The 18,834-nt window shown below is 48.6% G+C and overlaps 5 protein-coding genes across 5 annotated transcripts; 4 read left to right on the forward strand and 1 right to left on the reverse strand.

Moving 5' to 3' along the window:
• Positions 1-2,066: 2,066 nt before the first annotated feature.
• Positions 2,067-2,748, forward strand: FVEG_12145 (hypothetical protein; the record flags this gene model as incomplete). The annotated part of the gene is made up of 4 exons (XM_018901487.1): positions 2,067-2,090; positions 2,162-2,172; positions 2,228-2,480; positions 2,635-2,748. The coding sequence occupies 4 exons, from the start codon at positions 2,067-2,069 to the stop codon at positions 2,746-2,748; spliced, it is 402 nt and encodes a 133-aa protein (XP_018759983.1).
• A 557-nt stretch (positions 2,749-3,305) lies between these two features.
• FVEG_12144 (1,3-beta-glucan synthase component FKS1) lies at positions 3,306-10,503 on the forward strand. The gene is made up of 4 exons (XM_018901486.1): positions 3,306-4,016; positions 4,166-4,377; positions 4,427-9,718; positions 9,773-10,503. Exons 2-4 carry the CDS (start codon positions 4,184-4,186, stop codon positions 10,110-10,112), a joined length of 5,826 nt encoding a protein of 1,941 aa, XP_018759982.1. The 5' UTR covers positions 3,306-4,016; positions 4,166-4,183; the 3' UTR covers positions 10,113-10,503.
• Positions 10,504-10,829: 326 nt separating this feature from the next.
• Positions 10,830-13,455, forward strand: FVEG_12143 (serine palmitoyltransferase). Its single transcript, XM_018901485.1, has 4 exons — positions 10,830-11,262; positions 11,329-11,429; positions 11,495-12,500; positions 12,559-13,455. Exons 1-4 carry the CDS (start codon positions 11,032-11,034, stop codon positions 12,769-12,771), a joined length of 1,551 nt encoding a protein of 516 aa, XP_018759981.1. The 5' UTR covers positions 10,830-11,031; the 3' UTR covers positions 12,772-13,455.
• A 27-nt stretch (positions 13,456-13,482) lies between these two features.
• On the forward strand, positions 13,483-15,998 carry FVEG_12142 (hypothetical protein). Its single transcript, XM_018901484.1, has 3 exons — positions 13,483-14,352; positions 14,403-14,427; positions 14,479-15,998. Exons 1-3 carry the CDS (start codon positions 14,286-14,288, stop codon positions 15,431-15,433), a joined length of 1,047 nt encoding a protein of 348 aa, XP_018759980.1. The 5' UTR covers positions 13,483-14,285; the 3' UTR covers positions 15,434-15,998.
• A 526-nt stretch (positions 15,999-16,524) lies between these two features.
• Positions 16,525-18,129, reverse strand: FVEG_12141 (hypothetical protein; the record flags this gene model as incomplete). The annotated part of the gene is made up of 1 exon (XM_018901483.1): positions 16,525-18,129. One exon carries the CDS (start codon positions 18,127-18,129, stop codon positions 16,525-16,527), a length of 1,605 nt encoding a protein of 534 aa, XP_018759979.1.
• Between the last annotated feature and the right edge of the window lie 705 nt (positions 18,130-18,834).

The raw sequence follows: 18,834 nt of genomic DNA on the forward strand, positions 1-18,834 counted from the left end.
AAACACGAAGCTAGAATTGACAATTTATTTAATGACAAGCCCGAGCCGGAGGAGCGGGAATCAACTTGACATGCTTATTTTTGGTGCTTGCTTGGGTCGTAGTCCCTTGGCAAATTGTCTACCTATGACAGTTGCTGAGACCTGAGGGGCGATGGATGGGGTATAGGTTAATCCATGAGAATTCAACACCTTTTAACATTTCTTCATGGTTAGTATTATCCAACTCAGCTCATGGCTTTCTGCCATGTGAAACATATCGTTCAGGCAGAAACATGACGTATTTTTAATTAATTGACCATATTATTAGAACATTCAGTTGAAAAGTGGGAGCCATGACGGAAACAAAGCGGTGCGAGGCTAACTAACGAACTGGACAATGGACGTGACTCCATTGCCGGACTCTTTGAAGCGCCAACGGGTGGGAACATGAAAAAAAGGAGGTGGCCATTTTCAGAAGTATCCGCCAAAAGTTGCTTATCACTTCGGCTGGTCAATGATAGAGCTCACTCCGTGAGTCCATGCAGCGATCATCAATAGGCTGTCGACGGATCATCATTAGCTGGCTCGGTACAGCAGCCGTGTCGCCGTGCGTGTCACATTGCTGATAGTCATCTACGGCCAGGATCATCATGTCTATCGAACCAACTTGCAGGTCAATCACGGTCTATCGTCGATATCAACAAGCAGCACAAGCATCACCTCTATAACCCATGCATAACAATTTATTTATACCTAGCCAATTTCGTCTCCAGCTACTGCTAGTCAACGGGTGGCGGGACGCCGGCTTACCTTGACAACAGAAACTTGAATATTTCGGAGCAGTTCCCGTAAGAATCCTCAACATCAAACCAGTCGCAACAAAGACGATTCCCTTCTAGCGTGGTGGATACGGGCCCGTTGAACCAGTTTGGGATAGGGAAATTGGACTAACTGCAAAGTTAATTCCTTAGCACAGCAGATAGGGAATAGAGAGAGAGAGAAAAAAAGCAGAACCACAGCTTTGGAGAGACTTTGGGGGATCGATGATCGTGTTGGATCGTCTCGGTGTCTGAAGCTTACCAGGGATAACCTTGTAAGGGAGCTGCTGTTTGGGCCGGCGTATCACATGGGCCGCGTACAGCGTCGTCATCTATGCAATTATGCTGCTGACGGGACTGGATGCAAAAAAAGCGAGCTCATTGTGGCAGTGTCACAGCGGGAAGAGAACAACTGAGCACTCATTCACACATTCAATTGAGCTGCGATCGGCTATTTCTTTTTACGGAACCTACCTAGGGAACCTCCTTTTTAATTACTCCGTACACGCTGCATGCTATCTCGTATAAAGGAGCTGTTTTCGTTGCTCTCTCCCACGAAATGCGCGACGCAGGATCTGTTCCTACATGATGAATGGGTACCTATGGTGCAGGGCATCCACTGACTTTTCTCCCCAATTTCTAAGCGGCCTTGCTTATCAATGCCCTCTGTCTACTCCGTACTGCTCCGTAATTACCGGCACAACAATCGAGATTGCATCTTTAAGGCTGAAACAATTTCAACAAAGCTTAGCATGAGATCAAAAGATAATGAATGATTTTATCCATATTTGATAGGTCTGGGATGAGTGGAAGAGCCAAGGGTAAAGAAGCATGAATTGAGGTACTAGCCATCCCATCATCTGATAGTGACGAGCAGGGTACGTGCATATTCAGTTCGAGGACACGGTTACGCAGCAGTTCAAGTTCTTCCCGCTTGAGGATTCGACGAACCAGCTGAAGCTTCTCGAAGTCCTTTACTTACGGTTGTGGCCGCAGCCGTGACGGGTACCAGCAGCTCGCAGGCATAGACACGTGTACGTGTAGCTTGATAACAGCTTCGTTCCATTTACTGGTGAATCTCAAACCTGAAAATCATCCAAGATATGCAGACATACACAGAATTTCCTTGATTAATGCATCCTCTCTGCCTTGCTTGATATCGCGGTAGGGGAACAGTCAATAACTCAGCCACTCGCTGAATTTAACCTTTAGGTGACCAACTGCAACCTTCAATCATGCCACTGTAACACAACTAACTAGACTAACCCCATGCTTGAGGCAAAAATCAAGCAGGTTGGCTGGTGGTGGCCTTGATGCCTTAGGTGTTATGCTTCTCATTTAACTAGATAACCTTTCTGTTAAAGCAATTGTATCAGTGAGTGAGAAGAGAATGAGGCATTGCCAATGCCAACCATAACTCCGGGCCACAGGAAGAAATTTGACTCGAGGTTCGGATGCGCCGTTCAGGGGCGCCGGTGCCCCTCAGTGGACCTTGGAGGCTTCATCCAAAAGCCCGATTTGCAGCAAGCACTTGTCAGGCCCACAAAGGAGCGACTCCGTGCCAATGATGACGCGTGGCTGGCTACTTCTGAACAGTACTTTAAAGGTACGAGCTTGTACAAGGTTCCGCCTCATGGGTCTTATGCAAGCGAGGCTCCAGAAGCAAACGCCTTGCAGCGGAATGTGAGCAGAACAAGGCCAGCTGAGATATTGCCGCAACATGTATCCAGCAGGTACTCACTCCCATTAGAGAGAGAATGTTGAACTGCAGCACATCCATCCGAGGAATCCGCCTGCCATTCTCTTAATCATAGTCCAAACTGGCCAACCCCTCCAGAGACAGAGGCCCAACCACCCCCTTGTAATCACCAATCAAGACCCGTCTCCCCTGGCACTCCTGGTCAGCGCCCCTGGCTTGCACTGCGAGTCGCGGGCGCGGGCCAGCTTTTAGGGGCGATGGCCCTGTCTGGTGGGATGGGATGGATGGGTCTATCGAGAGGAAAGCAAGGAACGAAAGGGGACGACCTGGAAACGGCACGGACGATCCACTGTTGGAACAGCGCATCACGATGAATGAGGATGGACGGAGACCTTATTATTGCAGTAGAATAGTTGATGGGACCTGTTTTACTGCTTAATGTTAGAGAGTTGGACGGTTGTGCTTTTGATTCGAATTGAGTTTCAGCGGTCTTGCCGCTGTGAACTTCGGGCTTAGCGGGTATCACGCCCTGTAACTCTGAAGCCCAGTGTTAACAACGTTTTATAGCCAATGGTCCACTTTTCGAGCCGAGATATGCTCTTGGCCATGCTGAGGATTGTAGCTAATTCGCTGATCTGACCAAAAATGGAGCTGCGAGGCTCCTAAAAAAAAAAAGTCTCCTTTTTGTTAGTTGCTGCTGATGGATGCATTGTTGCTCCCTCCTTCTCGTTGTGCAGCACTAGCTAGCTAGCAGTGACTGAGTGGGTGAGTGAATGAATGGTGTTTTTGTTTCCCATCGCACTCTCCCTTCCATTCTCACTCCCACGTTGTTGTGTACGTACATACTACGTGTCTGCGTTGAATGAATCAAAACATTCAATACAAGTTTGTCGCCCAAGCCTTGATCTCTTCTTTCTCCCCCCTTTCAATGTCTTTGACCACTGCAGAAGGATCACACTCCTAATAATACGTATCACTCACGTCGAATAATTGGAAACTTCTCTCCATCCATCCATCCATCAATCAGTTCAAGGTGGCTCCCCTGTTATCTTACAGACACACCCTGGCAATTATCCACCCCCTTGACTTCGCCCTCGCCCTGGATAACCCGGCGCCGAGACACGCAGCGTTTCTCTCCCTCCCCGTGCGGGTTGGAACTCAAACCACCAAAAACCAACCCTCATCTTCTCCCCTTTGCTGTTCTTTGCATTACGCATTGCCGACACTCGTTTTACGGCTACGCCAAATCGCTTTGTCTCGCACTCGGACTAACGACGTCGACTTCTCAAGCTGGTGAATCACTCTCCATGATTGATTCATCTCCTTGAACCCTTATCAACGACGAATCGCATAATTTATTGGTCTTTCTTTCTAGGCCAAGCCACTGCCCGTTCGGCCTTTTTGACGGTTTTTTGACAACAAACAAACAATCAATATCTTGCAGTGCCGGCCACGCTTGTTCTCCCGCCTGATTTTGATTCATAATCACGCTCGCTGGTCATCCACATGTGTATCCCTAGGTGAGTTCTGGTAGCTTGACTGCCCATGAGGTTGTACCCTGTGCTTCGTTCATCCGGCTTCGCACCACTGGATGACGTCTCCCAGGACAGGACAACCCATGGCGTGGACACGATTCATACGGACAACAACTGACCTTAACTTCCAACAGATAATTAATTTAAACAACATGTCGGGATATCCAGGCGGTGGTCAACGCGACCAGTACGATGATGGCTATGGCCATCAACAGGGAGGCAACCAGCAACAACACGGTGGAAACACTGACTCCTATTACCAAGACGATCAGTACTACGATCAAGGCTACGATAACCGTGGCCCCAATAACAACAACAACAACCATGATGGCTACTACGACGAATCGTGAGCATCGATCCCCACCTTCGTAGTTATTTCACTAACACAATAGCAGTGGCTACTATAACGCCGACCCGAATAACCCCTACCAGCAGGATGGAGGCTATTACGACAGCCACGATCAATACCAAGATGGATACTACGACAATGGCCAGGGTGGCTACTATGATCAGGACTACGACCGTGGCTATCAAGGCCAAGGAGGCCGCCAGGGCTCTGAGGAAGACTCCGAGACTTTCAGTGACTTTACAATGAGATCGGACATGGCTCGCGCCGCTGAAATGGACTACTACGGCCGGGGCGACGAACGTTACAATAGCTACAACGATGGACAACGTGGCTACCGACCCCCTTCCTCGCAAATCTCGTATGGCGGGAATCGCTCTTCGGGTGCTTCGACTCCTAACTATGGCATGGACTACGGTAATGTTCTCCCTGCTGGTCAGCGATCCCGAGAGCCTTACCCGGCCTGGACTTCGGACGCCCAGATTCCTTTGTCCAAGGAGGAGATTGAGGACATCTTCCTCGACTTGACCTCCAAGTTCGGTTTCCAGCGTGACAGCATGCGCAACATGTACGATCATCTGATGATTCTTCTCGACTCTCGAGCCTCGCGCATGACCCCTAATCAGGCACTTCTCTCGCTTCATGCTGATTACATTGGTGGTGACAACGCCAATTACCGCAAATGGTACTTTGCTGCTCACCTGGACTTGGATGACGCTGTGGGGTTCTCCAATGCTCAGGGCAAGGGCTTAAAGCGCAAGAAGAAGGGCGGAAAGAAGAAGAAGAAGGATGCCGAAGCCAATGAGGCCGAGACTCTGCAGGAGCTTGAGGGCGATGACAGTCTCGAAGCTGCTGAGTACCGTTGGAAGAGTCGCATGAACAAGATGTCTCAGCATGATCGGGTTCGTCAGATCGCTCTGTACCTGCTTTGCTGGGGTGAAGCCAACCAAGTTCGTTTCATGCCCGAGTGCTTGTGTTTCATCTTCAAGTGTGCGGATGATTACCTCAACTCTCCCGCTTGCCAAGCTCTTGTTGAGCCTGTGGAGGAGTTCACTTACCTTAACAACGTCATTACTCCTCTCTACCAATATTTGAGAGACCAGGGATACGAGATATCCGACGGCGTGTACGTCCGTCGTGAGCGCGACCACAAGAACATCGTTGGTTATGATGATTGTAACCAGCTATTTTGGTATCCCGAAGGTATTGAGCGCATTGCACTTCAAGATAAGAGCAAGCTGGTTGATGTGCCTCCTGCTGAGCGATATCTCAAGCTTAAGGATGTCAACTGGAAGAAGTGCTTTTTCAAGACTTACAAGGAGTCTCGTTCTTGGTTCCATCTTCTCGTCAACTTCAACCGTATTTGGATCATTCATTTGACCATGTTCTGGTTCTACACCTCCCATAACGCTCCCAGTCTCCTGGTCGGACCAAAGTACGAACAGCAGGTTAATCAGAAACCCTCGACGGCTAAGCAATTCTCTATCGTCGGTTTTGGTGGTGCCATTGCATCGCTTATCCAGGTTCTCGCTACTCTTGCGGAATGGGCTTATGTTCCTCGTCGATGGGCTGGTGCGCAGCATCTCACCAAGCGACTCCTGTTCCTGCTCTTTATCCTGGTACTCAACGTCGCTCCTGGTGTGAAGGTTTTCATGTTGCCAAAACTTGGACCTGAGAAGATCAACACCGCCATTGGTATCGTTCACTTCATCATTGCTGTCATCACTTTCATCTTCTTCTCTATCATGCCCCTTGGAGGTCTATTCGGCAGCTACCTGTCTACCAATAGCAGACGCTACGTTGCTAGTCAGACATTCACTGCTAGCTGGCCAAGACTCCGTGGCAATGACATGGCAATGTCCTATGGTTTGTGGGCAACCGTATTTGGTGTGAAGATGGGTGTCTCGTACACTTATCTGATTCTTTCGTTCCGTGACCCCATCCGATACTTGAGCATCATGAACGTTGACTCTTGCCTGGGTGACAAGACCCTCCTTGGCAATCAACTTTGCCGCTGGCACCCGACAATTGTCCTGGCCCTGATGGCTTTCACTGACGTTATCTTCTTCTTCCTCGATACTTACCTTTGGTATGTCTTGCTGAACACCGTCTTCTCGGTTTCACGATCGTTCTATATCGGATCCTCCATCTGGACACCTTGGCGTAACATCTTCTCTCGCCTTCCTAAGCGTGTTTACTCCAAGGTTTTAGCAACGACGGACATGGAGATCAAGTATAAACCGAAGGTTCTTATTTCTCAGATTTGGAACGCCATCGTTATTTCCATGTACCGTGAGCATCTTCTTGCGATCGAACACGTTCAGAAGCTTCTTTATCATCAGGTTCCTTCTGAGCAGGAGGGCAAGCGAACGCTTCGTGCACCTACTTTCTTCATTTCTCAGGAAGATCACTCTTTCAAAACCGAGTTCTTCCCTGCCTATAGTGAAGCTGAACGCCGAATTTCGTTCTTTGCGCAATCCCTATCGACTCCCATTCCTGAGCCTCTGCCTGTTGACAACATGCCTACCTTTACGGTCATGATTCCCCACTACAGCGAGAAGATCCTTCTTTCTCTCCGTGAAATCATTCGCGAGGACGAGCCTTACTCTCGTGTTACCCTCCTGGAGTATCTCAAGCAGCTGCACCCTCATGAGTGGGACTGCTTTGTCAAAGATACCAAGATTTTGGCCGACGAAACCTCGCAATACAACGGTGAGACAGATAAGAACGAGAAGGATACCGCCAAGAGCAAGATCGACGATCTTCCCTTCTACTGCATTGGTTTCAAGTCTTCCGCACCCGAGTACACCCTCCGTACTCGTATCTGGGCGTCTCTTCGTTTCCAAACCCTGTACCGCACCATCTCTGGTTTCATGAACTACAGCCGTGCCATCAAACTTCTCTACCGTGTCGAGAATCCCGAAGTTGTGCAGATGTTCGGTGGTAACACAGACAAGCTCGAACGTGAGCTTGAGCGTATGGCCCGTCGCAAGTTCAAGATTGTCGTTTCTATGCAGCGATTCTCTAAGTTCAAGAAAGAAGAGATGGAAAATGCCGAATTCTTGCTCCGCGCCTACCCTGACCTTCAAATCGCCTACTTGGATGAGGAACCCCCGGTTGCTGAAGGCGAAGAGCCCCGACTTTACTCAGTTCTTATCGACGGCCATTCTGAAGTTATGGAGAACGGCATGCGACGCCCCAAGTTCCGTGTTCAACTCTCTGGCAACCCTATCCTCGGTGATGGAAAATCTGACAACCAAAACCACTCTATCATCTTCTACCGTGGAGAATACATCCAGCTCATCGATGCCAACCAGGATAACTATCTCGAGGAGTGTCTCAAGATTCGCAGTGTTTTGGCCGAATTTGAAGAGATGAAGACTGATAACGTTTCCCCTTACACTCCTGGTGTCAAGAACGACGTTAACTCCCCTGTGGCCATTCTCGGTATGCGAGAATACATTTTCTCTGAGAACATTGGTATTCTTGGTGACATTGCTGCCGGCAAGGAACAGACATTCGGTACTCTCTTCGCTCGAACGATGGCTCAAATCGGTGGTAAACTTCATTACGGTCATCCTGATTTTCTCAACGGTATTTTCATGACAACGCGTGGCGGTGTCTCCAAGGCTCAGAAGGGTCTGCATCTGAACGAGGATATTTATGCTGGTATGACTGCCATCCTTCGTGGTGGACGTATCAAGCAATGTGAATACTTCCAGTGTGGTAAGGGTCGTGATTTGGGTTTCGGTTCCGTCCTCAACTTCACAACCAAAATCGGTACTGGTATGGGCGAACAGTTCTTGTCCCGCGAGTACTACTATCTCGGCACTCAACTTCCTCTCGATCGATTCTTGTCCTTCTACTATGCCCATCCTGGTTTCCATTTGAACAACATGTTCATCATGTTCTCTGTTCAGATGTTCATGATTACGATGGTCAACCTGGGAGCCCTTCGCCATGAGACACAGGCTTGTGAATACAACCGAAATGTCCCCATCACCGACCCTCTCTACCCTACTGGTTGTGCCAACACTGATGCACTCACCGACTGGATTTACCGATGTATCGTTTCCATTCTTTTCGTTCTCTTCCTCTCTTTCATCCCTCTTATTGTTCAGGAGTTGATGGAGCGTGGCTTCTGGCGCGCTTTCGTCCGATTGATGAAGCAATTCTGCTCGCTTTCGCTCATGTTCGAGGTTTTCGTCTGTCAGATCTATGCGAACTCTGTGCAGCAGAACATTTCGTTCGGTGGTGCCCGATATATTGGTACTGGTCGTGGTTTTGCCACGGCCCGCATTCCTTTCGGTGTCTTGTATTCTCGATTCGCTGGACCAGCTATTTACTTCGGCGCTCGTTTGCTCATGATGCTTCTCTTCGCGACCCTTACTGTCTGGAAGGGTGTGTTGATCTATTTCTGGATCACACTTCTTGCTTTGACAATCTCGCCCTTCTTGTACAACCCTCACCAGTTCGCATGGACTGATTTCTTCATCGACTACCGAGATTACCTCCGATGGTTGTCCCGTGGTAACTCCCGAAGCCACGCCTCGTCTTGGATCTCCTACTGTCGTTTGTCTCGAACTCGTCTTACTGGTTACAAGCGAAAGGCTCTAGGAGACCCCTCTGCTAAGATGTCTGCAGACGTTCCCCGAGCTCCGTTTGCCAACATCTTTTTCAGCGAGATTTTCTCTCCCCTGATGCTTGCCGTTGTCACGATTCTCCCTTATCTGTTCATTAACGCCCAAACTGGTGTCAAAAATGCCCCTCAGAAGGACAGCGTCAAGACCAAGCCTCAGCCAACCGACTCTCTGATCCGGCTACTCATCATTGCCTTTGCTCCCATTGGCGTTAACGCAGGTGTCTTGGCTGCTATGTTCGGCATGGCCTGCTGTATGGGTCCTCTCCTCAGCATGTGCTGCAAGAAGTTCGGCAGTGTTCTCGCCGGTATTGCTCATGCTACTGCCGTCATATTCTTGCTGATCTCCTTCCTGGGTATGTTTGTTCTCGAGGGCTTCAACTTTACCCGCACATTGGCTGGCATGATCGCCGTAACTTGCATCCAGCGCTTTTTCGTCAAGCTCATTGTGTCTCTTGCCCTTACACGTGAATTCAAGGGTGACACTGCCAACATTGCTTTCTGGACCGGAAAGTGGTACTCCATGGGATGGCACACCATCTCTCAGCCTGCTCGAGAATTCCTCTGCAAGATCACCGAACTGTCCATGTTCGCAGCCGATTTCGTTTTGGGCCATTGGTTGCTCTTTTTCATGGCACCTGTAATCTTGATTCCCAAGATTGACATGCTCCACTCTATGATGCTGTTCTGGCTTCGCCCAAGGTATGTCTTATCCTTTGCTTATTGTGTTTTGAATATGTCCTAATCTCGGAGCAGTCGCCAAATCCGACCTCCCATCTACTCGATGAAGCAATCCAAGCTCAGACGTAGACGTGTGGTTCGTTACGCCATCCTCTACTTCACGCTTCTCGTCGTTTTCATCGCTTTGATTGCTGGCCCTATTGTAGCTGGCAAGTACATGCCACCCAACACGATCAGCAATGCCCTCGGTGATATTGCCGGCTTCAGACTCTACCAGCCTAACGACCTCAATAACGACAACACAAACAGCACTATGGCTACTGGTACAGGAATGCAAGGCTACACCGGTGCTGGCCTTACGAAGACCAAGACTGGCGCTGATGCTTCGGCAACTGGCAAGATCAAGCTGTTCTAGGTGGAAATATCTAGACAGCTCCCGTTGGAGGTGCCTCACGCCCCTAGCTTGTTTCTGCTGACAGAAAAATTGTGGAAATGCGAAGTTTTTGTTTTGCTTGTTTTTGTTTTCAGTTCAGCAGCTTGAGTGGATGCACGTGCATACATAGGTTGAAGTTTTATAGAAGACGGTGGGAGATGGGAGAGAAACAGGAGGAGGAGGAGGAGGTTGGCATAAGTCAGACCTGACATTCACTGGCTGAACTGGACTGATCTTTTTTGGTACAAGGCGCACTGCTTTTTTTAAACTATTATAATGTGTACAATGAAAGGAAGAAACACATCCATGGCAGAAACTCTAGACCTAAATGCAAATAATGCCTTTTGAACGTTCTTTTCAGTTCATTCTTGCTACTAGCCTAAGGTACGCTCTTAACAGATACCCAACATTGTAAGAGGGATACTCTACTGTACTGCCTACGAAGCTTGTGATTTTGGTTGGCTTATTTCGATGTGTGTAAGCCAATTTTACGTATTCCTCTTGCCCGGGCTATCCGATGACCCCTACACTTCCCCTGTAGTGGATGACCTGTGGTCTTATTGTTTCTGGCCTCCAGGTACCCGTTGAGCCCCTGTTAGATATGGAACCTTAGCACAGCCAATCAGCCTGCGGTCCGCGGCTCGACTCGCTTCAACGTTAGAGGACGGGACTCTGCCTGGAGGCCCCTTTGTAGACCCATGTACCTACTAATGATTGACGGACCTGGACTTGACAATTCAGAATCCTCGGTTGACGTCCATTTCAACTCCTTTCAACAACACACTTCCGCTCCAAACTAATATATCCTCTCACGACCGGCCGAGACGAGGCGAGACGAGACGCGATACGAAATCGATAGAAGTTGACGTAACCATTCAAGACCACTGGAACAGAAAAAAACATGGAACTCGATGCCCTCCAAGCCCGGGTGGGCGAAATCCTCGAACAGGCCGCCGTCTACTTCCATAAAGTCCCTGGTTCTGCAGTATTTATGCGCTACATCCAGTCGAGTTATCAGAACGACCCCGTGCGATCCGCCATTGAACTTGTGCTGCTTCTCTTCTTTATCCGCTATCTCCTGTCGCCTTCTTACTCGACCCGTAAGCAGAATTACATTAAGCTGAGAGAGGAGGTGAGAACACAGCCAGATCCTTAATTCCTACATGATTGAAGTCGCTAATCTTCGGTTTCTTTGTAGGAAATTGAGGAGTTGATCGATGAATGGCAGCCCGAGCCTCTCGTCGTCGAGCAGACTCCATTTGAGGTTACTGAAGCTGAACGCCTTCCTGTTCTCGTTGGGTGAGCATCATCAAGTCTAATCGCATCCGCAATCTAGTCAGGATCAGTATCTGATATTCCTATAGCCCTACTGGTCCCAAGACTAAACTCGCCAACGGCCGAACTGTTACCAATCTCGCATCCTACAACTTCTACAACTTCAACGGAAATGATCAGATTAAGGAGAAGGCTATTCAGGTCCTACGCACCTATGGTGTTGGCCCTTGCGGCCCTCCCCAGTTCTACGGTACCCAGGACGTTCACATGAAGACTGAAGCCGACATTGCCGCGTATTTGGGCACCGAAGGCTGCATCGTCTACGCTCAATCCTTCAGCACCATCTCTAGCGTCATTCCCTCCTTTTCCAAGCGTGGCGACGTTATCATCGCTGATCGTAATGTCAACTTCGCTATTCGCAAAGGTCTCGAGCAATCGCGAAGCACTATCCGCTGGTACGAACACAACGACATGGATGCTTTGGAAGACGCTATGAAGGCTGTCGCCCGGGAGCAGGCCAATGCCAGAAAACTTACCCGTCGTTTTGTCGTAACTGAAGGCTTGTTTGAGCTCACTGGAGATTCCATCGATTTGCCCCGTCTGGTTGAGCTTAAAGAGAAGTACAAGTTTCGCGTTATTCTAGATGAAACCTGGTCTTTTGGTGTTCTCGGCCGTACCGGTCGTGGTATTACTGAGGCGCAAAATGTGGATCCCCAACAAGTTGACATGATCATCGGTTCCCTCGCTGGACCTCTCTGTGCCGGTGGTGGCTTCTGTGCTGGCCCCAAGGATGTGGTCGAGCACCAGCGCATTACATCTTCTGCATATACATTCTCAGCCGCTCTCCCTGCCATGTTGGCTGTCACCGCCAGCGAGACCCTCAACCTGCTGCAGTGTAACCCCGAAATCCTGGCGCAGTCCCGCGAGAATATCAAGGCTATGAGGGCTCAATTGGATCCCCGCAGTGATTGGGTTTACAGCCCAAGCGACCCCGAGAACCCTATTATGCTCCTTGTCCTCAAGCCCGAAGTTGTGGCGGCCCGTAAGCTCGGACTGGAAGATCAAGAACGCATCTTTCTGGACTGTGTGGAAGAGGTGCGTGCATCGAAAACTGAAACATGAACGAATATAAAATGAACTGACTCCTGAATAGACTCTTGCCAACGGCGTCTTGATCACAAGAACCAAGACTAGGCCTTATGCACACACTGTCAAGCCCAAGGACGGCGTATGGTTTGCCCAGCCTGCTCTTCGAATTTGCGTTACATCAGCACTGTCTAAGAAGGATATTGAGAAGGCCGGTGTGACCATTCGACATGCTATCACCAAGGTCATGACACGAAAGTCGAGCACCAAGACCGCCTGATTCAGGGGCTTAACGGATGATAATTCTGATGACAGACAGAGGCTGGCTGAATGCATGTTATACAGCTGAGCATAGTCCATGAGGCGTCGGGCTACACTGAGACCCCTTTTATTATGGATAATCAGCAAACGCAATAGACGAGGGGCAATATGGAACGATTTACAAAGTGGCTGGGAGCCATTTAACAAGCTAATGATTAATAGATGCGGCCCTCATACGCTAGCATTGATTGGAGGTTTCGCGATATAATGGTTCCGTGTCTTTGTGGGCGCCGTGAATAGATGTTGATTGATCGGTTTCAGAATCATGGTGTTGATACAGACGAGGGATATCAAGGTATTTTTCTGCTTCAGTTACTCAGAGTTGGTGAAGTCGTCTCTGCCAAGTTACTGTTTTCGAAATTAAAAAGTTATGCGAGATAGAGAAGCAGACGTTATCTGTCTCGCGGATTTTATGAGCCATCCCTTGCCAAGTCACGCCCGATGGTGCCAGCTTACATCACAGCTTCTAATCTGACAACAGAGTCACAAAGGACGCACATGCAAAAGAGAGCGCACAATTGGCAGAGCCGTAGTCCCAGTTTCACAGTTTATTTTTACCGGACGGATGAGGAACCTTTTCAGCACGCAACAGCATGTCTCAGACGCTGCATTCCTTGGGAGATTACAGGTCTCGAAAGTACGCGCCATGCAAAAAAAAATAAAAAAATCACCTCATTCCAAGAGTCGCGAGCTTCGTGGCCTCTGTTTGTGATTCATTTTTAAGGTTTATGTTTTCGGGCAGTTTGAGTTGTTGAGTTCCATGATCCTAGTGAGTTTCTGCGTTCATGTGTCGTATTCTGGGAGCGGGCTTGAGTGCGAATAGGGAGAACAAGGGATGAAGTCTTGTAACTAAGGCAAAGCCCAGCCAATGGGACTTGGGATCTCGGGATGAAACTCACGGACTGAATGGAAAGGAAAGGGATTACGGGGTGAGGAGTGTCTCACTTGTCTCTTACCTTGAGCTCAACACTTACAAACGGTACCTACCTACCTTGAGGTAGGGTACCTTGAGGTAGGAAGGCAGGCTCAACACGTGTCTTGCCTTACCGTACCGCGTGCTGTGTCGTTCCTTCATGGGTTGTTTTCTTTTGCTTATCATTATAGAGAGGCCCCTTCCTCCCTTGTTTTGACGTCTCCTCTTTTTCTACCTCTTACCTTCACCTTCGCTCTCGTAATCTTGTTCTTCATTCATTCACTCACTCCTACAATCGTTTTTTGTTTCTTTTCGTACCTACAATCACTTCCTAAGATTCGTCATTCTTTGATTCTTCTTTTCAGTTCTATACACACTCTTTTCATCTGAATCCTATTCATTCTTGGATAGTGGGTTATTAAGTCCCGTCTTATACACTGATTTTCTCAAATCACCGACCTTTAAACCGCTATTTGAGCTCGTTGTAGCAGCTCGTTCACTCTCTAACAACTCTCCAAACTACCAACCTACGTACGGTTTATTATAAAATACTTAACAAAATGTCAATGAAACGATTCTTCACTTCAGCGGTTGCCATGGCGGCGGTTGTTGCTGCTGTTCCTGTTGGTGAGCATTCCCCTGACCAGGCTGTAACTCGAAGCTGACAATACCAACAGCCCATTCGCTCGAGAAGCGAGGACCGTATGCTTCTCTCGTGACATAAAACCGCGGTGTTGGCTGACAAGACTGTAGTGTTACGACTATTACTCTGACTTCGGCCTCTACTTACACCGCAACTATCGCTCCTGCTACCCCTGTCACTCCTACAGGAACTGCAACCTATCCAGAAACCACAGCTCCTATCCCTGGTAGTGGTGGCGGCTCATCCGGTTCTAAGCTCCCTGGTGTCGCATATGCCCCCTACCGAGGCGATCACCAGTGCAAATCCAAGGACGAGATCCAGCAAGATATTACGCAGCTCGCTGCTGATTTTTCAGTCCTTCGTATCTACGGCACCGACTGCGACCAGGTCGCCAATGTCTACTCATGCGCCAAGGGTAGCGGCATGAAGCTGTTCCTCGGTATCTGGAACATTGACGACGTTCAAACTGAGGCCAAGACCATTATCAGTGCGATCGACGACTGGGACGTCGTTGACACCATCAGCGTTGGCAATGAACTTGTCAATAATGGAGGTGCCACCCCAGCAAGGGTCATCGCCGCTGTCAAGCAGGCTCGTGAGATCCTTCGTGCCGCTGGCTACCAAGGTCCTGTTGTCACAGTCGATACATTTATGGCTGCCAATGCCAACCCTGAACTTTGCAACGAGAGTGACTACTGTGCTATCAACGCTCACGCTTTCTTCGATGCCAACACTTCTGCTGATGAAGCTGGCCAGTGGCTCTCTAACACTGTTGAGGACCTTCGATCCAAGATTTCTGGCGACAAACGTATCGTCATTTGCGAGACTGGCTGGCCCACCAAGGGCAATAGCAACGGCAAGGCTGTTCCCGGTATGAGCCAACAGAAGGCTGCTCTCGACTCTATCAAGCAGGCATTCTCCAGCCACATGGGAGACCTGATTCTTTTCTCTGCCTTCAATGATCCTTGGAAGAAGGCCGAGGCCGCAACTTTCATGGCCGAGCAATGGTGGGGTATCGAAGGCCAGGACTCAGTTTCCAACAAGGACCCGTCGCCTTCTAACTAGGGGACGGCTCCTCGATTTGTCATGTCAATTAGACCTTCAACTATTTGAATGGTTTGTGGTCATGTTTTTACTCGAGATAACGCTCGGCTTATGTCTTTTCTATGATGTTTAATGTTTTATTGTTATTGCTTGAGGGTTGTTGATGCCGATTATCAGGTGGCCATTGCAAGGCTGTACGAGCCTATCATCTTGGGAGGCTTGTTGGAGGTTTGTCCGTTTTTCTATTCAAGCTTCAACTACCTCTTCACATCACCTCACTTTATGGCTGCTCTTTTAGAGATAAGAAAAGAATTACACTTAGTATTTGTTATTTGAATTGAATGCCCGTCATACAATTTGAACCTGGATTTCGGTCAACGCGTGAAAGTGAAAGAGTGGTTTGATCGAAATATGGATATCTGTACGTTCACGGTGATTCGAAATTCAGAATACAATCGAGCTCAAGAAACAACGTTGATGGATTGCCCGTATAACTATAGAGAACGATGTCCTGCAGCCACTGTCTCACATTGATGGTTTCGTTACTCATGAAAACGATACTCAAGACACCCCAAGCGAGCCCAATAATTCCCTCATATGCAGAAACCATAACAAAATATGTATCTCTGCAATACAGCAGTTTTTGGCCAAAATCGCTCTACCCTTAGCAAGCGCATTCGGATTCTACAATTGCTGCAATGCAGCTCGAGATCTTAACCAGTTTGTCCGAGGCTGGCAAATGCGTGTGGGCGCTTAAAAAGTGATTTGCTCGCTGTAGATGACGAGCACATTGATAAATAGGACGTAACAACAAGGTTTGAGACGCAATACGGAGAAGAGGACGTAGATAGTAGACCAGATGATGGAGATAAAGACCCAACGCATCAGACGAGGATGTGAAGATGCAATGACTTTGCTTCTCCGTGGGAAGGCAAAAAGCAAAAGAAAATAAAGTATAGACCTCACATCGTCCAGAAGTCATACCGAGCTCAAGATCAGTCACCTCAGATGATGAAGATGTCTCGAAAGATCCGTCCTGGGATCAAGATCGTCAAAACACGCACCCATCAAGCAACCCTGCGTATTTCAGCAGCAGGCGCGACGGGATGAGTTTAGCAGATCCAAAGTTCGTCAAGAAACTGGTCGAGTTCGATGATGCGAAATCTGGAGCCGATGGCCTGGTCCTTCAGAAGAGTAGTCCAAGCAGAAGAAAGACTGGCTTTCCAAGAAACAACCTCAACGCTCCAGCCCATTTTCAGAGCGCGTTGAGCTTGTGTCAGGAAGCCGTCTGAATACTTGGCTGGCCGAGCATCACCAGTAGCGATGACAAGCGTGCCAGGCTCCTCGAAATACTGCATAACAGACTCGCTAATTCTAATCTGGAGGGTTTCGTCAACCATGTCTTCGATATAGCGGAAACCGCCGGCTTCGAACGTGTTGTGGTCATCAGCACCGGATTGCTCAGGGCGACGACTGCGAAGGTCGACGCGGTAGCCAAGATCCTTGAGTTCTTGGACAAAAGTGGGCTCGTTGCGGTTGGGACGCACAGAGCAGCCAACATTGAGCCATTCCGCGTATCGATCGCGGGTAAGAAGTTCATGAAAGAAGGCAAGGTTCATTTGTGGAAGTGGAACAAAGCGTGAGGACTCTGGCAAGCCAAATCTGGCTCTTAGAGCCTTTTGGAATCCAATGATGATGTTGGACATGTCGACAAAGACATGAATTCCATTTTCTGCAATGGTGGGATAATCCTTGCTGATCACAGAGTCTATAACCCGCTCATGAACGAGCTTTCCCATAAGGCCCTCATGCTTGACCACCGTGGTCTGCATGTTACTGTGAATCTCAGTAAGGGGGCCATATTTGAAATGCTGATATGAGATAACATGTCTGACATGGTCCGATTGGCTGTCAGCCAGGACCACAATGTTGGGTTCAGAGCTATCTCTGGAGTGAAATTTGGTCTTGCCCGCATTTGAATCTTTCTTGTTCTTTTTGGCTTCGTCAAAACGCTTAAGCGGAGACTCGCTTGAGCTTGGTGGTGTTGAGGCAGCGGTTGAGTAAGACGTGGCAGGCAGCACATCAATGTCAGAACCACATCCAGCTTCTGAGTCGGTAATAGGGTCGAAGCTGGGCTGGTTTGATTTGAGGAATTCATCCTTATCTTCCTGGTATATATCTTCCTTCAGAACAGCTTCCTTCGTGATTCGAATAGCCTTTCCAGTTCGCTTCTCATGGATTTCACCTGCCATCTTTATGTAATGGAAACGGCCTTCAGTGCTTCGATCCGGCTGTCTTGAGGCGGCAATATATGCTTGCTCCTGATTATCTTGATGGGAATGTTTAGGGACAGCCGAGGTTTTAGGGACGATGTCTGCATTGTCGGTGGATTGCGGTACAGAAGGTCGCTGTAATATCGTGATCGGCTGTACCTTTGGGGAAGCCAATGGCTTCCGCTGCTGTTGTAATGATTCATTGTCATTGAGACGAATTTGCTGGAAGAGCCGTTTGAAGTTTCCAAGGGATGGGGTTGAGTCAGAGGCCTTTGCATTTTTCGGAGAGGCCCAGCCTGTGAGACTGTTGGAGCTCAGCTTGGTGAAGTCACCAAGCTTGAGTCTACTGTCATGTACAGCATGATCTGCATACTTGCTGCTACCCGGCGGCTCGCGAAGGGGATCGTCTGTTGAGTTTGCCGTTGTTGATGCCATAGTAACCATCAAAAGCGACTACGCACATAGATGCGAGTTGGTGGTTATATATCAAGTTGGTGAGCTGCTCGACGCCAATGCCAGACGTGAGAGGATTGCTGAAGCGTTTCACAAGTATCGACCAATGACGCCAGTGAAATGTGAATTATCCAAAGTTGCAACTGCAATTTGCTAGGACTGCAGAAAATGGCAAAGCCAACAAGATATGAGAGAGCGATTTGCCACAACTGAGAATCTAGAATCGCCGCAGAAGCAAGACCCAGAATGAGCTGAAACAAAAATGGACGTCGCGTAGTTTAGTAGAAGAGGGAGCTCGAAAAGGCCAAACACAGTCTGGAATGATCCAAAGGGCAGGCAAATCCAATGCGTCAGATTTTGCCGCTTTTGATGAAGCCAAGTGCGGAGATCGAGCTACCAGAATATCATGAGGTCACAAGAAGGGAAAAGGGTGAACTCAGTCAAGGCCGTGTTAAGTAGGAGAGGAAATCAAAGATGGCGAACAAAAAGTTTAACAGAGAACAGCTGCGCAAAGAATCGAGTCAAGAACAAGGATCGAAATATAGGGAACAAGGAAATACGAACGTGAAAAACCGTTGATGAAGAATGGATGAGATGAGATGAATGATGAGTCAATTCAAACTTGAGCTGAGGCTACTACCTAATAAGGTACCTTTGGGTGGCTTTCCGGGATCCGGAATGGCATGTTCCCGGCCA

Source organism: Fusarium verticillioides, chromosome 4 (assembly GCF_000149555.1).
Source record: "Fusarium verticillioides 7600 chromosome 4, whole genome shotgun sequence".
Lineage (NCBI taxonomy): Eukaryota > Fungi > Ascomycota > Sordariomycetes > Hypocreales > Nectriaceae > Fusarium > Fusarium verticillioides.

Coding starts and splice junctions, on each gene's coding strand:
- FVEG_12144 (XM_018901486.1), top strand. CDS start 4,184: ATGTCGGGATATCCAGGCGGTGGTCAACGCGACCAGTACGATGATGGC. Junction 4,378..4,426: donor GATGGCTACTACGACGAATC/GTGAGCATCGAT, acceptor ACACAATAGCAG/TGGCTACTATAACGCCGACC. Junction 9,719..9,772: donor CTGTTCTGGCTTCGCCCAAG/GTATGTCTTATC, acceptor ATCTCGGAGCAG/TCGCCAAATCCGACCTCCCA.
- FVEG_12143 (XM_018901485.1), top strand. CDS start 11,032: ATGGAACTCGATGCCCTCCAAGCCCGGGTGGGCGAAATCCTCGAACAG. Junction 11,263..11,328: donor ACATTAAGCTGAGAGAGGAG/GTGAGAACACAG, acceptor GTTTCTTTGTAG/GAAATTGAGGAGTTGATCGA. Junction 11,430..11,494: donor CGCCTTCCTGTTCTCGTTGG/GTGAGCATCATC, acceptor ATATTCCTATAG/CCCTACTGGTCCCAAGACTA.
- FVEG_12142 (XM_018901484.1), top strand. CDS start 14,286: ATGTCAATGAAACGATTCTTCACTTCAGCGGTTGCCATGGCGGCGGTT. Junction 14,353..14,402: donor TGTTGCTGCTGTTCCTGTTG/GTGAGCATTCCC, acceptor CAATACCAACAG/CCCATTCGCTCGAGAAGCGA. Junction 14,428..14,478: donor TCGCTCGAGAAGCGAGGACC/GTATGCTTCTCT, acceptor ACAAGACTGTAG/TGTTACGACTATTACTCTGA.